This window comes from Haliotis cracherodii, unplaced genomic scaffold (assembly GCF_022045235.1).
Source record: "Haliotis cracherodii isolate W230 unplaced genomic scaffold, xgHalCrac1.p SCAF_17, whole genome shotgun sequence".
Lineage (NCBI taxonomy): Eukaryota > Metazoa > Mollusca > Gastropoda > Lepetellida > Haliotidae > Haliotis > Haliotis cracherodii.
In genome coordinates this window covers 27,364,377-27,385,507 of record NW_027266272.1, presented here as the reverse complement: position 1 = coordinate 27,385,507, position 21,131 = coordinate 27,364,377, and the positions used below count along the sequence as shown (strand labels likewise).

At 40.7% G+C, this 21,131-nt stretch overlaps 1 protein-coding gene across 1 annotated transcript; it reads right to left on the bottom strand.

Annotated features, from left to right (window-relative positions):
• Positions 1 to 1,906: 1,906 nt before the first annotated feature.
• On the bottom strand, positions 1,907 to 19,845 carry LOC139464574 (sodium- and chloride-dependent glycine transporter 2-like). The gene is made up of 13 exons (XM_071246092.1): positions 19,731 to 19,845; positions 16,222 to 16,353; positions 13,146 to 13,461; positions 12,610 to 12,742; positions 10,743 to 10,877; positions 8,984 to 9,087; positions 7,478 to 7,602; positions 5,717 to 5,829; positions 4,853 to 4,981; positions 4,533 to 4,632; positions 3,727 to 3,827; positions 2,958 to 3,128; positions 1,907 to 2,014 (listed from the first exon to the last, which is right to left on the bottom strand). Exons 1-13 carry the CDS (start codon positions 19,843 to 19,845, stop codon positions 1,907 to 1,909), a joined length of 1,782 nt encoding a protein of 593 aa, XP_071102193.1.
• Positions 19,846 to 21,131: the final 1,286 nt, after the last annotated feature.

Here is a 21,131-nt window from a genome sequence, read left to right as displayed (position 1 = left end):
ATAAGCATGTTATGTAAAGCATGATTATTGAAGACCAATTCTAACTCGGATCTTCACGGGTAATCTCGAAAACGAAGTAAACGACCTTTCCCGAATGAACATATCAAAGTCCACGCCATGTTATTGTTGTGAATATTGTGTTCACCCTGTCGTTTCTGAGCAGGGTACCAACATTCAAAACCCGCATCTCTGTCCAGAGTTAGTTTTCGTTTGTTACAATCGAAATTCCGAATTGATGAGGCATAGAATTGAAACCTCTTTAAAAAGCTCACATCTGATTGGCTCAAAACCCAAAGCATCCTTCATTCGCTCAAAGGTCGCTCAGAGTGGCATCATATCGGGGTAAAAGATGTGATTTTAATGAGATTGCAAGATTGATGAGGCGGGGATTGATGAAGCAATGCACTCACTCACCTAGTGGAATATGATTCTGAACATATAATAAAAAGGAACATATCATATCAGTTTTAACTGACTCCATAGAGTGGTTATTCGTTATACGAAAAATACCAGTAAATTAATGTTGTTTAACGCCGCAATCAGCTATTTGTTTCCAGCTACGACTAGGTAGCGAGTTTGGGTCAGGCGCGTCAGTGGTTGATAGTATGAGCAAATATCGTCGCCTCGGCACAGTGATCACTGAATGTAACACACACACACACACACACACACACACACACACACACACACACACACACACACACACACACACACACACACCACACACACACCACACACACACCCCAACCCCCACACCCCAACCCCACCCCACACACACTACCCCATCCCCCGTTGGGACCCCGGAATAGAATATATCCTGAGCAACCTATGTTGGTTCTCAAATGCGATGAAATGGATCAGACTCTGTTACTTGCTTCTTTTGGGTGTCTCCGTAATTTGACGGTGTGGGTCGTTGCTCATAATATCAATCATTGGTTTGTCTGGTCCAAATTCGATTACATACACACGGCCCTCATGGAGGGGGGCGATAATAACAAACAAATAAAGCATTGGGCATTCCGCACATGTTTCATATCGGAATCCTCACCGGGAAACTAAATCATGAAGTGTGTTATTTAAAAGTAAGTTACTGAGAACCAAATCGGTTCCATTGAAATATAAACAGTAACGTTATGGTAAGTAATAAGCAATGAAGGACCGACTGTGGTCTGATGGTAGAGCATCCCCCGGAGAGCGGAAGGTCAGGGGATTCCCCGGCCGCGTCATACCAAAAGACGTTAAAAGATGGTACTTGTTGTTACCCTGTCTGGTGCTCGGCATTAAGGGGCTAAAACAAGGACTGGTCGGCTACGGAGTCAGTATACTGTGTCTGAGTGGGATGATCGTGTTAAACTGCGGCATGGTATCTCAGTGGGCTGGCACTATAAAACCGACTTTAGTCGACACACGTTCATCTACGTCGCTATACAAGTGCACTAATCTTGGATTCGACGTTAAAACCCCATTTCACCTCCCATGATACAAAGATGATGTTAACATAATGTAAAAACATACTCGTGTGGATTAAATTAAATTTGCAACTATGAGGTAAAGTTGATAACACTGGAAGCAAACGCAATGGCGAAATTTCTGTTTCGGATATATTGAACGTTTTAGCACAAAAACACTTTTGTTGTTTATCAGTATCTTGTGTCGTATGATACATTCTTAACAACATATGACCGATACATGTCTATCGTGTGGTATGTAAGCAGAACACGTGTGGGGAATGGAAGGACGAGTACACCATCATGAATGATGGTCTTGCTGATATAAGGAGGCTAATAGTCTTAGGTGTACCCACTGGGTAGAATAGTCTCCCTTGTGGTTTGGGTTCGAATTCCAAACATGAAACAATATCACAAAGTTCGGCACATGGAGGAAAATTGTAACTCTGAGTTAGTGCTCATGTTTTTGCTATCAGTTCGATCGTCGTAGGAGTCGTTCCATCTTCATCAGTATCCTGGTTGTGTGTCGCCCATCTGTGCTTAGGCTGGAAGGCGATGCGTATTTTCTGGGGGCAAATAGAATAATTTATATCAGAAACAATTCGTAGATTTCCCATTTACAAGCTACACCGACAGCCAAGAAATAAGACGGTGGAATGAACTGTATGTGAACAAGAGCATCAGTGAGTGAGTATGATTTTACGCCGCTTTAAGCAATATTCCAGCAATATCACGGCGGGGAAAAAGTTCACGGCCCAAAAATGGGCTTCACACATTGTACCCATGTCGGGAAATGAACCCGGGTCTTCGGCGTAACGAGCAAACGCTTTAACCACTAAGCTACCAAGGCGAATAAGGGCATCATATTTTAATGTGTGAGAATTTGGTTGGCTAATAGACTTTTAGGCAATATGAAATAATCTTTATGAAATATTTCGTCCTCCATAATTTTCCTGCCATATATCATCAAACCAACAAGATGCTCAAGGAACTAGATCGGTACAGCTGTGAACTAGCAACGAACTGCTGGAGGAAGTAATCGAACAGTACATAATGGCTTGAAAAAACACATACATGTCGCAACGAAATTCGCTTTTTGCACTCAACATTACTTGCTGTTCGTTGATAATAATGTACGATTCCGATTATATCATAAACATATTTTTATTAAACACCTTCAATACACACTTTGTTCAAAAACTTATGGGTAGAAAACCCCGTGACATTAATTGACGGCGCGTTAGTGTAAGCCTCGTTGAGGGGTTAGGGCTTGAAGTGAGTGAGTGAGTTTAGTTTTACGCCGCTTTTAGCAATATTCCAGCAATATCACGGTGGGGGACACCACAAATGGGCTTCACACATTGTACCCATGTCGGGAATCGAACCCAGGTCTTCGGCGTGACGAGCGAAGGCTTTAACCACTAGGCTACCCGACCGCCCCTTATTAAAGCTTGAAATGAGCTCTGGATCTACCTCTTATACATGACATTGAAAGAACTCAGTACTTACCTCGCGTAAGGAATCTCCCGTGGCAGTGTACACGGAATGGATGAAGAGGAATGGGGTGGGGATGACGGTGGCAACTGAAATAAGCCACCCGAACCATTTGGCCCACGGAGGAAAGTTGTACTCTTCAAACTGGGGTGGATGGTAGGAGTACAGCGAGAAGGCGAACATGACCTGCAATGCGAACACAGGGAGGATCACGATAAGAAACACCCGATAACCTACTGTCACTAAAACTGGGCTGGACGGTAGGAGTACAGTGAGAAGGCGAACATGGCCTGCAATGCGAACACAGCGAGAATCACAATAAGGACCGTTTAACTACTGTCACTCAAACTGGGGTGGGCGGTAGAATGACAGCGAGAAGGCGAACATGGCCTGCAAGCGAACACAGGAAGAATCACAATAAGGACCGTTTAACTACTGTCACTCAAACTGGGGTGGGCGGTAGAATGACAGCGAGGAGGCGAACATGGCCTGCAAGAGAACACAGCGAGAATCACAATAAGGACCGTATAACTACTGTCACTCAAACTGGGATGGGCGGTAGAATGACAGCGAGAAGGCGAACATGGCCTGCAATGCGAACACAGGGAGAATCACAATAAGGACCGTTTAACTACTGTCACTCAAACTGGGGTGGGCGGTAGATGTAGTTTTTCCAACACCTAGTGTCATCACCAAATATTAGTAGTGACCTATGATTCATTTAAATAGAGCAGCCTCAATCAGCATGCACACGTTGAAGGATGATTGCGTCGGGTATACTCACAGCTAATAAAATCGGACAGGCAAATCTCCACAGGAATGATATGATCGGGGAAAGATGTTTGCCCCAGAGTAGCACCATAGCCTTGTCTATCCTCTTCACTCCTGAAATATCAGAAGAATCAGTAGAAGACGAGAGAGTGAGGATTAACGTCGGGAGGTTTCAAGGCTGACGAGTGTTTCAAATTTGTTTGTTTATTTGTTTGTTTTGTTTAACGCCGCACTCAGCAATATTCCAGCTAAATGACGGCGGTCTGTAAATGATCGAGTCTGGATCAGACAATCCGGTGATTGACATTATCACCATCGATCTACGAAATTGGGATACGTTGATATGCCTCAATTAAGTCAGCGAGTCTGACCACCCGATCCCGTTAGAGGTCTCATGTACAAGCATGGGGTGTTGAAGACCAATTCTAACTCGGGTATGTTCACATTTGCTAAGGCTGTATTTGATACCGCGAAAACACCCTTAGCATCTTCACAAGACCAGAAGCCCCACTGAATCGTAATATCACCACTGCTGTTGCACTTAATGATTTGCGAAATGTTTCTAAAGTTACCCGGCCGAAAGACGAACTAACTTCTCAGGTTAGGTGAGGATTTCGACCAGATCTTATGAGGTGTGACCCAATGATATAGAGAAGTCAATTATCTTAAGTTTATAAAATGTATTATGTTTAAAGGGCCTGTGAAAATGAAACTATAAAAGTTGTGTGAATATAGATTCATGTTTGGTATGAAATCCTTGAGTTGTGTGATTACTGATGGGTATACCCTAAAGTACTATTAATTTAATTGTATACGCACCGTATATCCAGCCGACAACGATGCATTCCAACATAGCGAAAAGAATGATAGCAGGGAAAAAAGCATACCACTCCACAAGAGTGAGGAAATATACCCCGCCCTGTAGAACAGAAAAACATGTTTTATTTGTTAATTTGTTGGTTTTTGTTAACGCCACACTCGAGCTATATGATGGCGGTCTGTAAATAATCTACAAATCGAAACATCTGTTTGAACAGTATTTCAGTTACATCACGGCGTATTAGCTTAACGAGGGAGGAGAGCCAAACGTAATAATGGTCATTGACGTCTTGAAGACGTGAGACAGGAGAAGGACGAACCTGTGTCATGTAGGGCAGGGCTAGCAGGAAGGACGGGAACAACACGCAGGCGTTGAGGAGCCATCGTCGTCTGGCGAAGTTCGGGAACCATTCACTGAACATGTTTGTCACAACTTCATAAGATGGAACCTTGAACATAAATAATATATGTCAGTTGTGTTGAAACTTCCACACTGCGTCTATTCCTCATATGTAACGTTGACGGGTTGATTTTTTTATTCCTTGAAAACATTGTGTTTACTCATCGAAATCTCTTTTTCAAATAAAGCCAGTATAAAGTTGTCACATTGAATTGTCTATTCCATACGTGGAAATCATTCCTGAGAATCATAATTGACAGATCGTTTATTACAACAAGTAAATAACAAGTAAAGTCTTTTATGTGTAGCATTACTCTCAAAACCATCTATTCCTTTTATGTTTACTAAAACACCTCCCCAAACTGTCTATTCATTTATATGTACTAAACCACTAACTCTCCTAACTGTCTATTCCTTGAATGTGTACTAAACCACTAACTCACCTGTCTATTCCTTTTATGTGCACTAAACAACTAACTCAGCTAACTGTCTATTCCTTGAATGTGTACCAAACCACTAACTCTCCTAACTTTCTATTCACTTTTATGTGTAACAAACCACTAACTCACCTAACTGTCTATTCCTTTTATGTGCACTAAACAACTAACTCACCTGACTGTCTATTCCTTTTATGTGTACCAAACCACTAACTCACCTGACTGTATATTCATATTATGTGTACCAAACCACTTACTCAACAAACTGTATATTCCTTTTATGTGTACCAAAGCACTGACTCACAAAACTGTATATTCCTTTTATGCGTACTTAAGCACTGACTCACCAAACTGTCTATTCCTAATGTATAAAGCATCACAAACAAGAAGACAGACCAAAGCTGAGGCAAGGGGAGATATGAGGCTGCCTCCGGATATGTAATAAAACCAAGCTTGAAGCCTGCAAAGAGAAACAAATGATTCGTAAGAATATTTTGATGAGAGACATTAACACGAAGTAAAATCAATGTTTTATGTTCTTTGTGTTACAGTGCTGAAATACTGTTTAGTAAATTTGGCGGATCTTCATCACCCATCTAAATGAAGGCTTCGTGGGTTCTTGAGTCAATCAGATATCAGCCTTTCTGAAATGGCTTCATTATATTTCTTCTTCGATTCGGAAATTTCGATTATAACAAAAGAAAACCCACACAGAACACAACTGGTACTCCATTTGAATCTAAAGTTCAGATATGAGAGGATTTGTATAATATCTACAACAATATTTTTAATTTTTAATTACATTCGGAACTAGTCGTCAAATTTCGCTCTTTAAATTTGCAAGAAGCAGTCAATATGTTTGATTGGATAAACCAAGCAATTGTTTTTGTGTTTATTGATAAGAATTGACTTTAATATGTACTGTAAATCCGGAAAGCTTTGCGAGCAGGAGAGTACTTCGAAACCTGCGAGTAAAACACACTCGCTATAGTTTCACGACGCAGTTATTTATTGCAAGCTAACAAGAAACAAAAGATATAATGAGGCATATTTTTTTAATTCCCTGCCATACGTTGTTAAACCAGCTAGTTCGTGAATAAACAAACAATCCCTCACTTCCTGTATTTACCTTATTACACATGGTCACTTAGTGTCAATAGCCTAATTAGTCTAAGTTCACTAACGTGCCACATTACGTCAAGTTGTTGACAAAACAGTATTTATGACGTTATGATGTTACGCGGATTTACACATCATACACACCAGGTTTTGCATAAACGCAAAAAATAGTAAAGTCAATTCTAAATTAACATTTGATTGCCCCTTTGAACCTGGGTACACATTTGTTAGATCTTAAATTTAAGATGTATATATTAATGAAATATGTATTTGTTTTCTTTGTTGTTCAACGCCAAAATCAAGCTTGCGAGTAAGTAAGTGAATGAGTGAGTGAGTTGGGTTTAACGCCGCTTTTAACAGTATTCCAGTTATATCACGACGTGTCAGCTTAATGTGGGAGGAAAGCCCAAAGTGATGCAGGTCTTAGACGTTTACCACTTCGGTGAAACCCTCGAGCATGGGTATGGTGCTGACAAACCTAAAGACATAATCGGGGCGAACCGGGATTCGAACCCACAATCATCGGTTTCTGGCGTGCCCAAGGGACGCAACTCTGCACAGCGAATCGCGGCGCCTCAGACGACTGGGCCCACCTTGCCCCCCCGTGAGTAAGTGCGTGCTTAATGAATTGGGAAAACTCCCTGTATAAGTCATAGTTTGTGATAGCATCGCCAATCATGTTGAAATTAGTGTTTGTTGTTTAACGCCGCACTCAGCAATGTTCCAGCTATATGACGGCGGTCTGTAACCAGTCAATCCAAGGATTGATGTCATGAGCATCGATCTACGCAAGAGGGATACGATGATATGCATCATCCATGTCAGCGAGCCTGAGCACCAGTTCCCGTTAGTCGTTTTTTACGACATGCATAGTCGCCTCTAACGGCAAGCATGGGTTGCTGAAGAAATTTTCTAACCCGGATCTTCACGAATGAAGGCTGTACTGGGTAAGATGTATTATCAGCCGCCATCTGTACGATATGACATACCTGAGGTCTGGAAGTGTTCGATGGGGACATCACGTTTAAACGCCACGTGCCCTGTGATGCAGAACACAGCGAAGCCGAAGAATATCTGTGACAGCAGCGTGATCAACGTGATGAATAACGCATCCCTGTAAATGGGACAGTAACTTTTATTAAATGGTTTGGTATTTTTCTGGTGCATTTGAAAAGAATGAGTGTTGAAACCGATCATATATAATATTGTAATCAAACATTCAAAGATTTTATAACAATATGGAAAATGTTTGTCGTTTGTTTAGTGCATCGGAAGAGTGGACATGTTTTATCAGTAATAGTACAGTGGCCAACGCATAACCAGTGTCTGGCAAACGAATGGTTGATAGCATGTGCAAGGATATACGTCGTCGGTTTGTGATGACACACAACCAACAAGGTCGCGCATTGTGCAATGATGTGCCAACATTCTTATAACCATGAGTCAACATATCTTTCTATGTTATCAAATAAACCTGTACTGTCGAGCGAAAGAAAGTATACAAAGTATACAAAACATTATAAACGTAATCCAAACGTTACCAGACCGAAAAAAAGTCGCCAAAACACTGCGAACGGAAGACCTCAACCACAACTATGTTACTCGCATCAAATACGTCACCATCGAATAATCATTTCTTGTTTGTATCATTTTTAGAAACCATTATTCATGGTGTATACTTTCTTTTGCACGGCAATCAATGTTGCGTTACACTGTCCTCAAGCAGATTGCATGATCTCGACCCATTCTGCTATCTGATCTTCTGGTGATCTTCTTGTCACACTCTCCTACCCAGAGTTCCATGTGACCAGCATTTTGTGATCGTCACATCTTACACAGTCCATTCAAAATATTACACATGTTTTTTCATCTGTTTCATTTTAACAAGTCTACATATCGAGATAAACATATGTCATAGAGTGGTCATATGTCATTTTCATTGAGAAAATATCCTAATTCGTGAAAAACTATTTCCATTTGCGTAGTTATCCTATGTTTACATTGGTTGTCCGGCTCCACGTGCTGTCATCGAAGCCCTACGGAGAGCTAGCGATACGGTCACTTTGGTGTGTAAATATGTATTGTCATGCAACTCACTGTCGAAGTTGTAGTAGCATAATTATAATTATGCAAAACAATATGTACAGCGCCCCTAAATATTTTCATTAGTCCGTTCTATTCTCATTTCTGAAAAACCGCATTTGTTTAGAAACAAGAGAAAAGTCCGGTCACGTGGTATGCAAATTAGCATGTGGCAGTGGTGTTATGCTAAGTCACCACTGCGCCGGAGTGTGTACTTGTCAATCATTCCATTGGTCGGTAAAAGTTCGCGAAATGTCGATGTGACGTTATCCTTAATGGGATGTCCTCAGATCTTTGGTTAGCGGTAGCGAGAACTAAGATCTGATTCCAATGAGATTGCGTGATCACCTGACTATATTGTGGAAAAAAATGGGTTTTTTAATTTGTTATCAAATATAGTGAAAGGAACTCACCTAAAACAGTTGTTGTTGACTGGGTTGTGGGCTGCCATTGTTATTAGGAACCCGTAGCTAATTCCCATTTGATACAAACTCAGTCCGAGTGCCTCCATCCACACCTGAATGTTAAAGAAATCATCATTAGAGTGAGTGAGTGAGTGAGTGAGTTTTAACACCCTTGAACAATAGTCCAGTTCTAGACATTTCAACTGATGAAACCCAGGAGGACGGGTATGGTGTTGACAAGCCAAGGATCATTATCAGGGCGTACCCTGATTACTGAGTGAGTGAGTGAGTGAGTGAGTGAGCGAGTGAGTTTTAACACCCTTGAACAATAGTCCAGTTCTAGACATTTCAACTGATGAAACCCAGGAGGACGGGTATGGTGTTGACAAGCCAAGGATCATTATCAGGGCGTACCCTGATTACTGAGTGAGTGAGTGAGTGAGTGAGTGAGCGAGTGAGTGAGTGAGTGAGTGAGTGAGCGAGTGAGTTTTAACACCCTTGAACAATAGTCCAGTTCTAGACATTTCAACTGATGGAACCCAGGAGGACGGGTATGGTGTTGACAAACCAAGGATCATTATCAGGGCGTACCCTGATTCAAACCCTCGATCATCGAAATCTTGCCAGACAAAGGGATGTAAAGTTTGAAAAGGATTTCAGTTATATCAAGGCATGTCAGCTCGATGTAGGAGGAAAGCCATAGGTGATGGAGGTTCTGGTCGTTTCTACTGGTGGAACCACGAGCACGGGGATGGTGATGACAAACCAAGAATCAGAATCAGAGTATCTCTCATCAGAACCATCGATTAGCGGAACCTGGCAACACCAGGGGAAGTAATTCTGCATATGGAATTGTTGCGGCTTAGAAGACTGGTCCGCCCTAACGGTGGTGACAAAAATCATTTCTGTAACCATATGGAAGATGCTGTCAAAAATGCATGGATATGACAATGGTGAATGAGTGAGTTTGAACATTATTTTAGTTATATCACGGGCATGTATTCGTGTTTGTTGTTTAACGCCGCACTCACCAATATTCCAGCTATATGACGGCGGTCTGCAAATAATCGAGTCTGGACAAGACAATCCAGTGATTGACATCATGAGCATCGATCCACGCAATTGGATTACGATGACATGCAACAACCAAGTCAGCGAGCCTGACCACCCGATCCCTTTAGTCGCCTCTTACGACAAGCATAGTCGCCTTTTGCGGCAAGAATGGGTTGCTGAAGACCTATTTTACCCCGGAATCTTCACGGGTCGATGAGGCTCGAGTTAGTGACTCGTAAATAGTTTCTACCTAGGAACAATGTACCCATCAAAACGAAAACGTATGCTGGTCTATTCGTGTCGTGTATATAGGCATGTTGGTCCGCCTGTCGGGATGATCCTGAATAATAGCACCCTGCAACATACTTGTAAGTTTTATCTTTTTGTTATAAAAGATATTACCAAACTATCATGAAACTTCTGACAACAAACAAGTATATTATACTGCATTGCACAATTAAGAGATGAAATTTAGACTATGTGACGGGGGAGGCTGAGAGGTCTGCTCTTCCACCAGGACAATGCGCCAGTGGAAAATTCAGTCATTGCCATGACGACAATCTTTTCACGGGTCGCATGTATTCTTGATGTAGGAGGACAATCTAAGATGATCCTGATGGAACCCACGACAATACTGTTACGTTTCAGATACGCCTTAGATGACTGAGTTACCTGACCCTGATGACATAAAGGTGTTAGCATTAAAACACTTTACCTTTGGATCAATAAGTTTTTCAAAGTGTGGCATGATGAAGAACATGACACCGTCTACAGCACCGGGGAGGGAGGAACTGCGGACCAGGAACACCAGGATGAGGATGTAGGGACAGGACACAGTGACGTACACGATCTAAAACGGACAACATACATTGGTGAGTGAGTTGAAAGCCAAACATTATGCAGGTCTTAGGAGTGTACTACTGTACTGATAAACACAGTGCTGACAAACCTAGAAACATAATCACGGCGATGTACCCATTGATGGAACCCATGATCACAGATTTCTAACACGGCTGAAGGACACAGCTCTGCCTGCCACCCTCATACGCTAAGTGTACTTCTTATAAACTAATTGGTCATCTATTTTATGATACATGTACTACTACCACTGCTGCAGCTACTACTACTACTACTACTACTACTACTACTACTACTACTACCACTACTACCACTACTACCACTACTACTGCTACTTCTACTACCACTGCTACTACTACCACTACTACTTCCACCACCACTACTACTATTACTACTACTACCACCACCACCACCACCACCACCACTACTACTACTACTATTACTACTACTACAACTACCACTATTCCTAATGCTGTTCCTTCTGCTACTACTACTTCTGCTCGTACTATTATTACTACTGTTGCTGCTTCTACTGCTACTGTTGTTGGTGCTACTACTACTACTACTACTGGTAATACTACTTTTGCTACTACTACTGCTGTTTGTGCCACTACTGTTACTGTCGCTGCTACAGTTACTACTAATACAGATGATGCTACTACTACTGCTACTATTCATACATATGCTGCTACGACTATTATTACTACTATTGCTACTACTACTTCTACTGTTACTACCACTACTACTACTACTACTATTACTACTACTACTACTTCTTCTACTACTACCACTATTCCTAATGCTGTTCCTTCTGCTACTACTACTTCTGCTCGTACTATTATTACTACTGTTGCTGCTTCTACTACTACTGTTGTTGGTGCTACTACTACTACTACTACTACTACTACTACTACTGGTAATACTACTTTTGCTACTACTACTGCTGTTTGTGCCACTACTGTTGCTATCGCTGCTACAGTTACTACTAATACAGATGATGCTACTACTACTGCTACTATTCATACATATGCTGCTACGACTATTATTACTACTATTGCTACTACTACTTCTACTGTTACTACCACTACTACTACTACTACTATTACTACTACTACTACTTCTTCTACTACTACCACTATTCCTAATGCTGTTCCTTCTGCTACTACTACTTCTGCTCGTACTATTATTACTACTGTTGCTGCTTCTACTACTACTGTTGTTGGTGCTACTACTACTACTACTACTACTACTACTACTACTACTACTGGTAATACTACTTTTGCTACTACTACTGCTGTTTGTGCCACTACTGTTGCTGTCGCTGCTACAGTTACTACTAATACAGATGATGCTACTGCTACTCCTACTATTCATACATATGCTGCTACGACTATTATTACTACTGTTGCTACTACTACTTCTACTGTTACTACCACTGCTACTACTACTACTATTGCTTCTGATTCTACTGCTACTACTACCACTATTACCATGGCTGCTACTACTAATGCCGCGGCTACTATTACCACAACTACTACGACAACCGCTACTACTACTAAAACTGATGCTACCACTACTACTTCTGCTGCAGCTACTACTGTTACTACAACTACAACTTCTACTACCAGTAATACTACTACTTTTGTTACTTTTACTACTAAATCAATATATTTTTATGTTATTATTACCCGTCATATATTACATTGCAATATATACCCGCTTACCTTGCCAGATAATTTGACCCCATTGATTAGGCACAAATATACAGACAGGAAAGTTAACGCCAGACACCCGACCAGCGGCCATCTTAGTGCCCCCAAGTTCTCCACACCATCTGACATATCTAGAACTTTGTTTCTGAAACACGAACAATGAAAAGTGAGTGAGTGGAATGCGTTTAACTCTGTTTAGAGCAGTACATATTTCAGTGTGTATACGGCGTATCAGCTTCAGGAGTGAGGGTAGCTTTTTGTTGGAAGCCCAACACATACAAATAATTAAAAGAATCCTTTTCATGACACATGATAGCTTTTATAACGATATCGAGACGCTAGATTTCATTTCTGAATTCAAATACTCAATGAGTCATAATAGGTCCTTACCGTTCCTCATCCTTTGGTTTTAAATCTCTTTTAAATAAATCAATATGTCTGAAGATGTAGACATGATATAATAAATATATCAAACCAGAAATTGTTTTAAATGTTTGAATGTTTTTGAAGTAACACTGACTTTGGTCCATATTATTTAAATAACATACCGAAAGAATTCTTCGGAGGCCGAGATTTCTACATGACTTTTATTTCCAGTCGACATGTTTGTCAACATGCCCAGCGTAGTCGTTATCCCGTAGTCTGAGAAGTTGCTGTGAAGGGCTGTGGAGTTGTAGGCTGTCAATGTTCTGTTGGTGTGTGACGTCCCGTCCACACAGTCCTGTGTGTTCCACTCCTGGTTGCACTGTGTCCAAGGCAGAGTGGGGAAGAAGGAGAAGTAGAGGTAGTATAGAATCCAGGCGAAGAAGACTGGGTAGTAGATGGCGAATAACCAGGATATCATGACTGAACCCAGACCAACCCCTGCAACACGAGGACATAGAATGAGATTAGAATAATACCTTAATATTGGAGGAAACAAGCTGCGCTTGGCGAATGGCCAGGGCTACATCACTGAACCAAATCCAACGTTAAGAAGGAAGGCTAGAGGGTGAGACTAAAGTTAGGCTTGGAGGGACGTAGATGGCTAATGGTCAGGGAGCCACGAAGATGGTATGATAACAGAAGTATACGTTAATAATATCTGAATGCATTTATTCACAAGCGGCATAAAACATCATATGTTTATGGAAACTGTTGGCCAAATAGCAAATCATTTCGGTAGAGCCAAGGACAACAGAACTACAACATGATAAAGAGAGAACCCTTTCTTCTGCCGGACCTAACTTAAAATGAACATGACCCCACGACTTCCGAGGCGATTCCCTTGCGTGTCAAAAGAAGCGTCACTAAAATATGTTAACAGTTCACTGCTTTGCATTCGGAGGAGGCTCGAAGAAAGAAAACGATGCGTCAATTAAACATGTGAAGTAACCCTGCTGAGTGCCTTTATAAGTTTCATAGGAGTGGACTATTGATGAGTGCGGTTTTAACTAGGAAGGCAATATGCGATTAATCAGCGTCACAGTCAAATACGGCCTTTCTTAGATAAACATCATCCGAGATATTATTCCAAAGATGTTTAAATTCGATGCAGTTTGCAACGCGTTATTTCGACAGTAGGCCTCCACTAACATGGATAATGCACTACCTCGTCAGTGTGACTGGTTTTAGGATGTACATGTATCATATGTTTATTCATAATATTAATTATACAATTCATCCTTTCTTTTGAGAAAATCGGTGGCCTGTAAACCCAAAGTGCGAAGTAAGTAACGTTCTCCACAACAATGAAAAGCGTAAAGTACTCAGGCAACCGGAAATACACACTGATGAGGTGAAATGCATGTATCGACACAGTCATCCTAAACGGTGGTACAGTAAACTACGGTTATAACGAACACGCTTATAACGAAACGGCCGATATAACAAACTTATTTTTAGTCCCGTCCATTTGTTGTATATATATATGCTGTATCTATGTTTATAACGAACGACGGTTATAGCGAACTTAATTTAGTGGTCCCGTTGAGTTCGTTATAACCGTAGTTTACTGTACTAAATCAATCATTAGTGCCACTACTCCTGTTCTGTACTTTGACATCACACTCATCACAGTCTTCAGGCCAGACTGGGTAAGTGGCCTTTTGTAATTGTTCGATTTCGTTTTATAATATATTATTTTTATGATTCTGTTTTTACACCAACTGTAAATCGTGAACCGGTTGACAGCATGTAGATTCATGGGAACTAGTGCTTCATCACATTCGGGACTAAGAGCAGATATTTCAAAATTAATTCAGTTAAAATGACAGAGTTTACCCTATATCTTTTGCGACTGTCAAACTTGGCATGTTTTAGCAGCATGTGATGCCAGTCACTGTTTGTTCTTTGGCTTATGTCACATGCCATGTACGTTTCCAGTCATATTTGTGTCCGCTGGCCTAGCATCGTGGAATCTTAGTTTTGAGTGTAGAGTATGTGGTCAGGTAATATTCCGTGAATTCGATCCTGTTTCACACGCGAATGAATAATTATGAAATGCGACTTCGCCTCTGTTATAAGAGTAAACACTTTCTTGTCTTTTAGATTCTTATTTAAAACTTGCCGATGGGCTATACAAACAATTGAAAAAAACAACTCAAGGAACAACTGATTATCTGTCCCTGGTGGAATTAATGTTGAATGACTCTCGCCAAGGCTCGGGACTTACAACTTTAATTTCACTGGGGCACAGATAATCCGTCATTCCTCGTCACTCGTAAATTATTGTCTATTTAATTCCGTATTTAGATTATCTTCTCATATTCTCAAACCCTCACAAAATACCGTCACAAATGTGTGTACAGCAGGTGAGACCTAGTCCGGTGGTGTTAGCTCAGCATGTTTGGAAACATTTTCTGAAGGATTTGTTTCAAATCCACTCTACAGATTGAATCTCGTTGACTGACTGACCGTTTCAGGAAACCCTGAAGGTATTGTTGATACCATTTTGGTAATGTATAAAAACAATAAAACACGATGCCCGTATTCTTGACGAACTCCGTCCTAACTATCAGATTCATGGTAGATTGAATAGAAAGAAGATGAGAAGAAGGTGGTGAATAGCGAGGACACCATCACTGATCCATGATACACACACATACAACACAGGGGAAGGGTAGGTCAATGGATCTCCTTCCTAACTCTGACACACATCAAGAAGATGGATCCCCATAGAAGATGAGAAGTAGGTGGTGAATAGCGAGGACACCATCACTGACCCATGATACACAAAGTGACGCAATGACCCAGCGGACATCGTGCCATTGTAAACCAATCCTTCGTCTTCGAGTTGAACTAACAAAACTCACCGACTTATCTCCACAATAGATTTATTTTGCTGAGCTGGATCATTGCCATGAGTGATAGTACAATTCGTAACATAAAACGTCCTTTGTCCGCTGTGTGGGATAATTAAAACGCGAAATGTTTCAAGGAGAAGCTACACAGGACTAGACTTTGTAATTCGTGCCTCTATGTCACCAGTCGTAATCTCCATTAACATAGCCTTATCTCTGTATGATTAGGGTAACCGCTAACTGCTAGATGGATAGGCACTTTAGAATTTAAGTTAGCAGACAAACAGAGTCTGCTTTCATCGATTTGAATCACACTTGCGGGGAATGTCAATCTGCCACCTACCTCGCAATGGCGGACATATTTTCCATGCGCTGATTGGTCCACCTCGAGAGTACTGGCCCACGAACATCTCCAGATACGTCAGTGGTACAGATCCAAGCAGAGTGAAGATGATGAACGGGATAAGGAAACTGCCTGGAAAAAAAGGATGTAAACATATCATGGAGTGTGGGCTGCAATCTGATAATTTGAAAAAAATGGTTGAATATATAAATATTTGCTGGATTCCGGAATTACTTTGTTACTTTTATATATTTATTTTGTGTGTATATATATATATACAAAATAATAAAATATATAACGTCCATTCAAGGAAATAATGGGCAAAATACATTATAGCCATGGTAATCAATGAACCACTAAAATTCAGTGATGATACCAGGTATTCGCGAAAACGTTAAGCAAATCCCCCCTAGTCAGTCAAAAAGACCCTGAAACAAATATATCCAATACAGCCCATGCAAGTCTACAATGTTTGGCATGTCTAGATTACTGCAGTATCTTAAACTGAAGAAAGTCTCTGAAAATGAAGAAAGTCTCTGGGGCCCATTTTGTTATATTTTATGAATATAATTTAACAACCGAGTTTTATTGTGTGTAAAACATGTTCATTTCAGAGACTAGATGTTAACCCGTTCCCGCCCGATCGGTAGCACCCGACAAGTCTGCTGCACCTCTATATCAACCTGTGTGGTATGTTAACCTGTATATCTTTGTAAAGCCATGTCTGCTGCACCTCTATATCAACCTGTGTGGTATGTTAACCTGTATATCTTTGTAAAGCCATGTCTGCTGACCTCTATATCAACCTGTGTGGTATGTTAACCTGTATATCTTTGTAAAGCCATGTCTGCTGCACCTCTATATCAACCTGTGTGGTATGTTAACCTGTATATCTTTGTAAAGCCATGTCTGCTGACCTCTATATCAACCTGTGTGGTATGTTAACCTGTATATCTTTGTAAAGCCATGTCTGCTGCACCTCTATATGAACCTGTGTGGTATGTTAACCTGTATATCTTTGTAAAGCCATGTCTGCTGACCTCTATATCAACCTGTGTGGTATGTTAACATGTATATCTTTGTAAGCCATCTCTGCTGCACCTCTATATCAACCTGTGTGGTATGTTAACATGTATATCTTTGTAAAGCCATGTCTGTTGCACCTCTATATCAACCTGTGTGGTATGTTAACATGTATATCTTTGTAAAGCCATGTCTGCTGCACCTCTATATCAACCTGTGTGGTATGTTAACATGTATATCTTTGTAAGCCATGTCTGCTGCACCTCTATATGAACCTGTGTGGTATGTTAACCTGTATATCTTTGTAAAGCCATGTCTGCTGCACCTCTATATCAACCTGTGTGGTATGTTAACATGTATATCTTTGTAAGCCATCTCTGCTGCACCTCTATGTCAACCTGTGTGGTATGTTAACATGTATATCTTTGTAAAGCCATGTCTGCTGCACCTCTATGTCAACCTGTGTGGTATGTTAACATGTATATCTTTGTAAGCCATCTCTGCTGCACCTCTATGTCAACCTGTGTGGTATGTTAACCTGTATATCTTTGTAAAGCCATGTCTGCTGACCTCTATATCAACCTGTGTGGTATGTTAACCTATATATCTTTGTAAAGCCATCTCTGCTGCACCTCTATATCAACCTGTGTGGTATGTTAACCTGTATATCTTTGTAAAGCCATGTCTGCTGCACCTCTATATCAACCTGTGTGGTATATGTTAACCTGTATATCTTTGTAAAGCCATGTCTGCTGCACCTCTATATCAACCTGTGTGGTATGTTAACATGTATATCTTTGTAAAGCCATGTTTGCTGCACCTCTATATCAACCTGTGTGGTATGTTAACATGTATATCTTTGTAAAGCCATGTCTGTTGACCTCTATATCAACCTGTGTGGTATGTTAACATGTATATCTTTGTAAAGCCATGTCTGCTGCACCTCTATATCAACCTGTGTGGTATATGTTAACCTGTATATCTTTGTAAAGCCATGTCTGCTGACCTCTGTATCAACCTGTGTGGTAATTTAACCTGTATATCTTTGTAAAGCCATGTCTGTTGACCTCTATATCAACCTGTGTGGTATGTTAACATGTATATATTTGTGAAGCCATGTCTGCTGACCTCTATATAAACCTGTGTGGTATGTTAACCTGTATATCTTTGTACTTTGTAAAGCCATGTCTGCTGCACCTCTCTATCAACCTGTGTGATATGTTAACATGTATATCTTTGAAAAGCAATATCTGCTGCACCTCTATATCAACCTGTGTGGTATGTTAACCTGTATATCTTTGTACTTTGTAAAGCCATGTCTGCTGCACCTCTATATCAACCTGTATGATATGTTAACATGTGTATCTTTGTAAAGCCATGTCTGCTGCACCTCTATGTCAACCTGTGTGGTATGTTAACCTGTATATCTTTGTAAAGCCATGTCTGCTGCACATCTATATCAACCTGCATGATATGTTAACATGTGTATCTTTGTGAAGCCATGTCTGTCGCACCTCTATATCAACCTGTGTGGTATGTTAACATGTATATCTTTGTAAAGCCATCTCTGCTGCACCTCTATGTCAACCTGTGTGATATGTTAACCTGTATATCTCTGCAGAGCCGTGTTTGCTGCACCTATTTATATATCGGTATGTTTGAACAAACACTGGTTCAAGAGTGCCAAAACAGGCTAGGCGAAAGAATGTATCTGCCAAGGCCATAAAAAATCGTTTGTGTGGGCATTACATTAGAGCGCGAAAACCCACAAGGAGACCAGTACTGGTGCTTCTCGACAGGCAACGATGTATCCGATGGGCACGTCAACATCTAAGGTGGACCAGGTTTAGGTGGTGTAACGTCGTCTTTAGTGACGTGACGAATCACGTTTTAATGCTGATGGGCGTGCTCGAGTGTATCGTCGAGCTGGTAAACGTTTCTGTGATGGCTGTGTAATGCAAATAGACCGGTTCGCTGGTTGAAGTGTTATGATTTGGGCAGGGATTACTGGAAGGGGTAGCACCGACCTTCACATTGTGGATGGCAATATCACGGGGATGAGATTTTGTCCTCTGAGGGTGCATGTGTTTGATGGCACGTTGTTTGAACTGTAAGTCTCACAGCTGAACAGCCCACTTTTGTTGCAACATGACATGGGGTTTCTACATATGCTGTATATTTTATACATTGACGTTTCCGATTCAATAGATTACGGTCGATTTGTCATGGTGTATCTGTATTTGTTGAGTATATGTTAACATTTGGGTATTTGTAAGGCTTATTAACTTCATTCTTTTTGTATATCGGATAAGTGATGGTTGACTGTTTAACCTGATCTTACAATGTCAAGTACATCATACTTAAAAACAATCTACCCCCGGGGCAAATGAAACTAAACGTACTGCAAATTCCAAGGTCAAACGTCACCACGCGACTCTTTGTATGACATGCCGGAATGATACGACTGGTCGTGAATATCAACTTACCCCCGCCATTCCTTGCACACATGTAGGGGAACTTCCAAATGCTTCCAACTCCGACCGTGTAGCCCATCAATGTCAGGAAGTAGTCCAGTTGGTGCGACCATATTTCCCCGCCCATCCTAGATCCAAAACTGATATTAGTCCATAAGCAAACGAAACGAGACACTGCAACACTTAAATAGGAGACACAGTTTATATGAGACCATGCATGCCATGGACCCTGGGACTCCTGTTGTCTCCTGTGCAGACTCATGTTGTCTCCTGTGCAGACTCCTATTGTCAAAGTAATCAATGGAGCAAAGAATTAGTATAATATCTAAGATATTTCTTAATCTAAGAACTAAGGACTAAGAAGCTATGTGAATGTGACGTAAGAATTGTGTGTGGATTTAAGAGTTATTATGGCTTAAAATTCTTCTAAAATCCGACGCAGGTTCTAATAAAATAATGCCAGTATTGATGCTTAACAATGGGGTTCATTAAACCTTAATAATGCCATAAGGTTTGTTTGTGCTAACTGATCCCCTATGATATTATTTTACAATCATATCTACGTTATGGAAGCCCAGCTACCAGTAATCCCATGACTGTTGTATGTTGACAGTTTTATTTAGACCAGATAAAAGCACTAGTATATTGCTATACACTATATTTCATATTTTACTTCCCTTGTGTCGCCAAAGTCTCGCGATAGTGACGGGATTTTATTTCGAAAACGACATCACAGTGGAGCGATAGTGATGAAATAGTGACTCAAAAGTGTTCTTATCCTGACAAAGGGGATGAAAGTGTATCGCGATACCGCGATAGTGATGCAACAAAGGCGGGAAAAGAGGGGAACTTATTTGTGAAATGCTGTGTATGTCCATGTGGCATTTGCACATTAAAGTTTTTTACTTGGAACGAGGTATAAAACCTTTTCCTTAATTATTTCTTATTTTAAGATATAAAACTGAAAAAAGCCACATTTAAGTTTCTTCCAAGTACCAGAAACGCCACTTACCAATTTGACAGAAAGTACCTGGACAGTACAGGGATCAGTGTGTATAGTAATTTCAGATCTGATAAAACCCTTATGCACTCGCGCACGCACACAACCACACACACTATAAACTATTTCATACTCATTACACTGTTAGGTTTATGTTATATTTTTGTTATAAATAAGGGCAAATGATGCTTGATTAGGATTGCACTTTACAGTTTACAACTGTATCTGTCTTATCACAGCCGGACAAGGTGATAACGTTGTACAAAGATACCACTCAGCGACTTGAATGAATGGCCTCTATAAATGGATGAGTTTAAATGTCAGAAATTAATGCTTTGCTTGGTGATGAGGATGCCTAAAGTTTAGATCTTCAATTATTGAATCCATTTTCACAGTTGCAAATGGCGACAGAG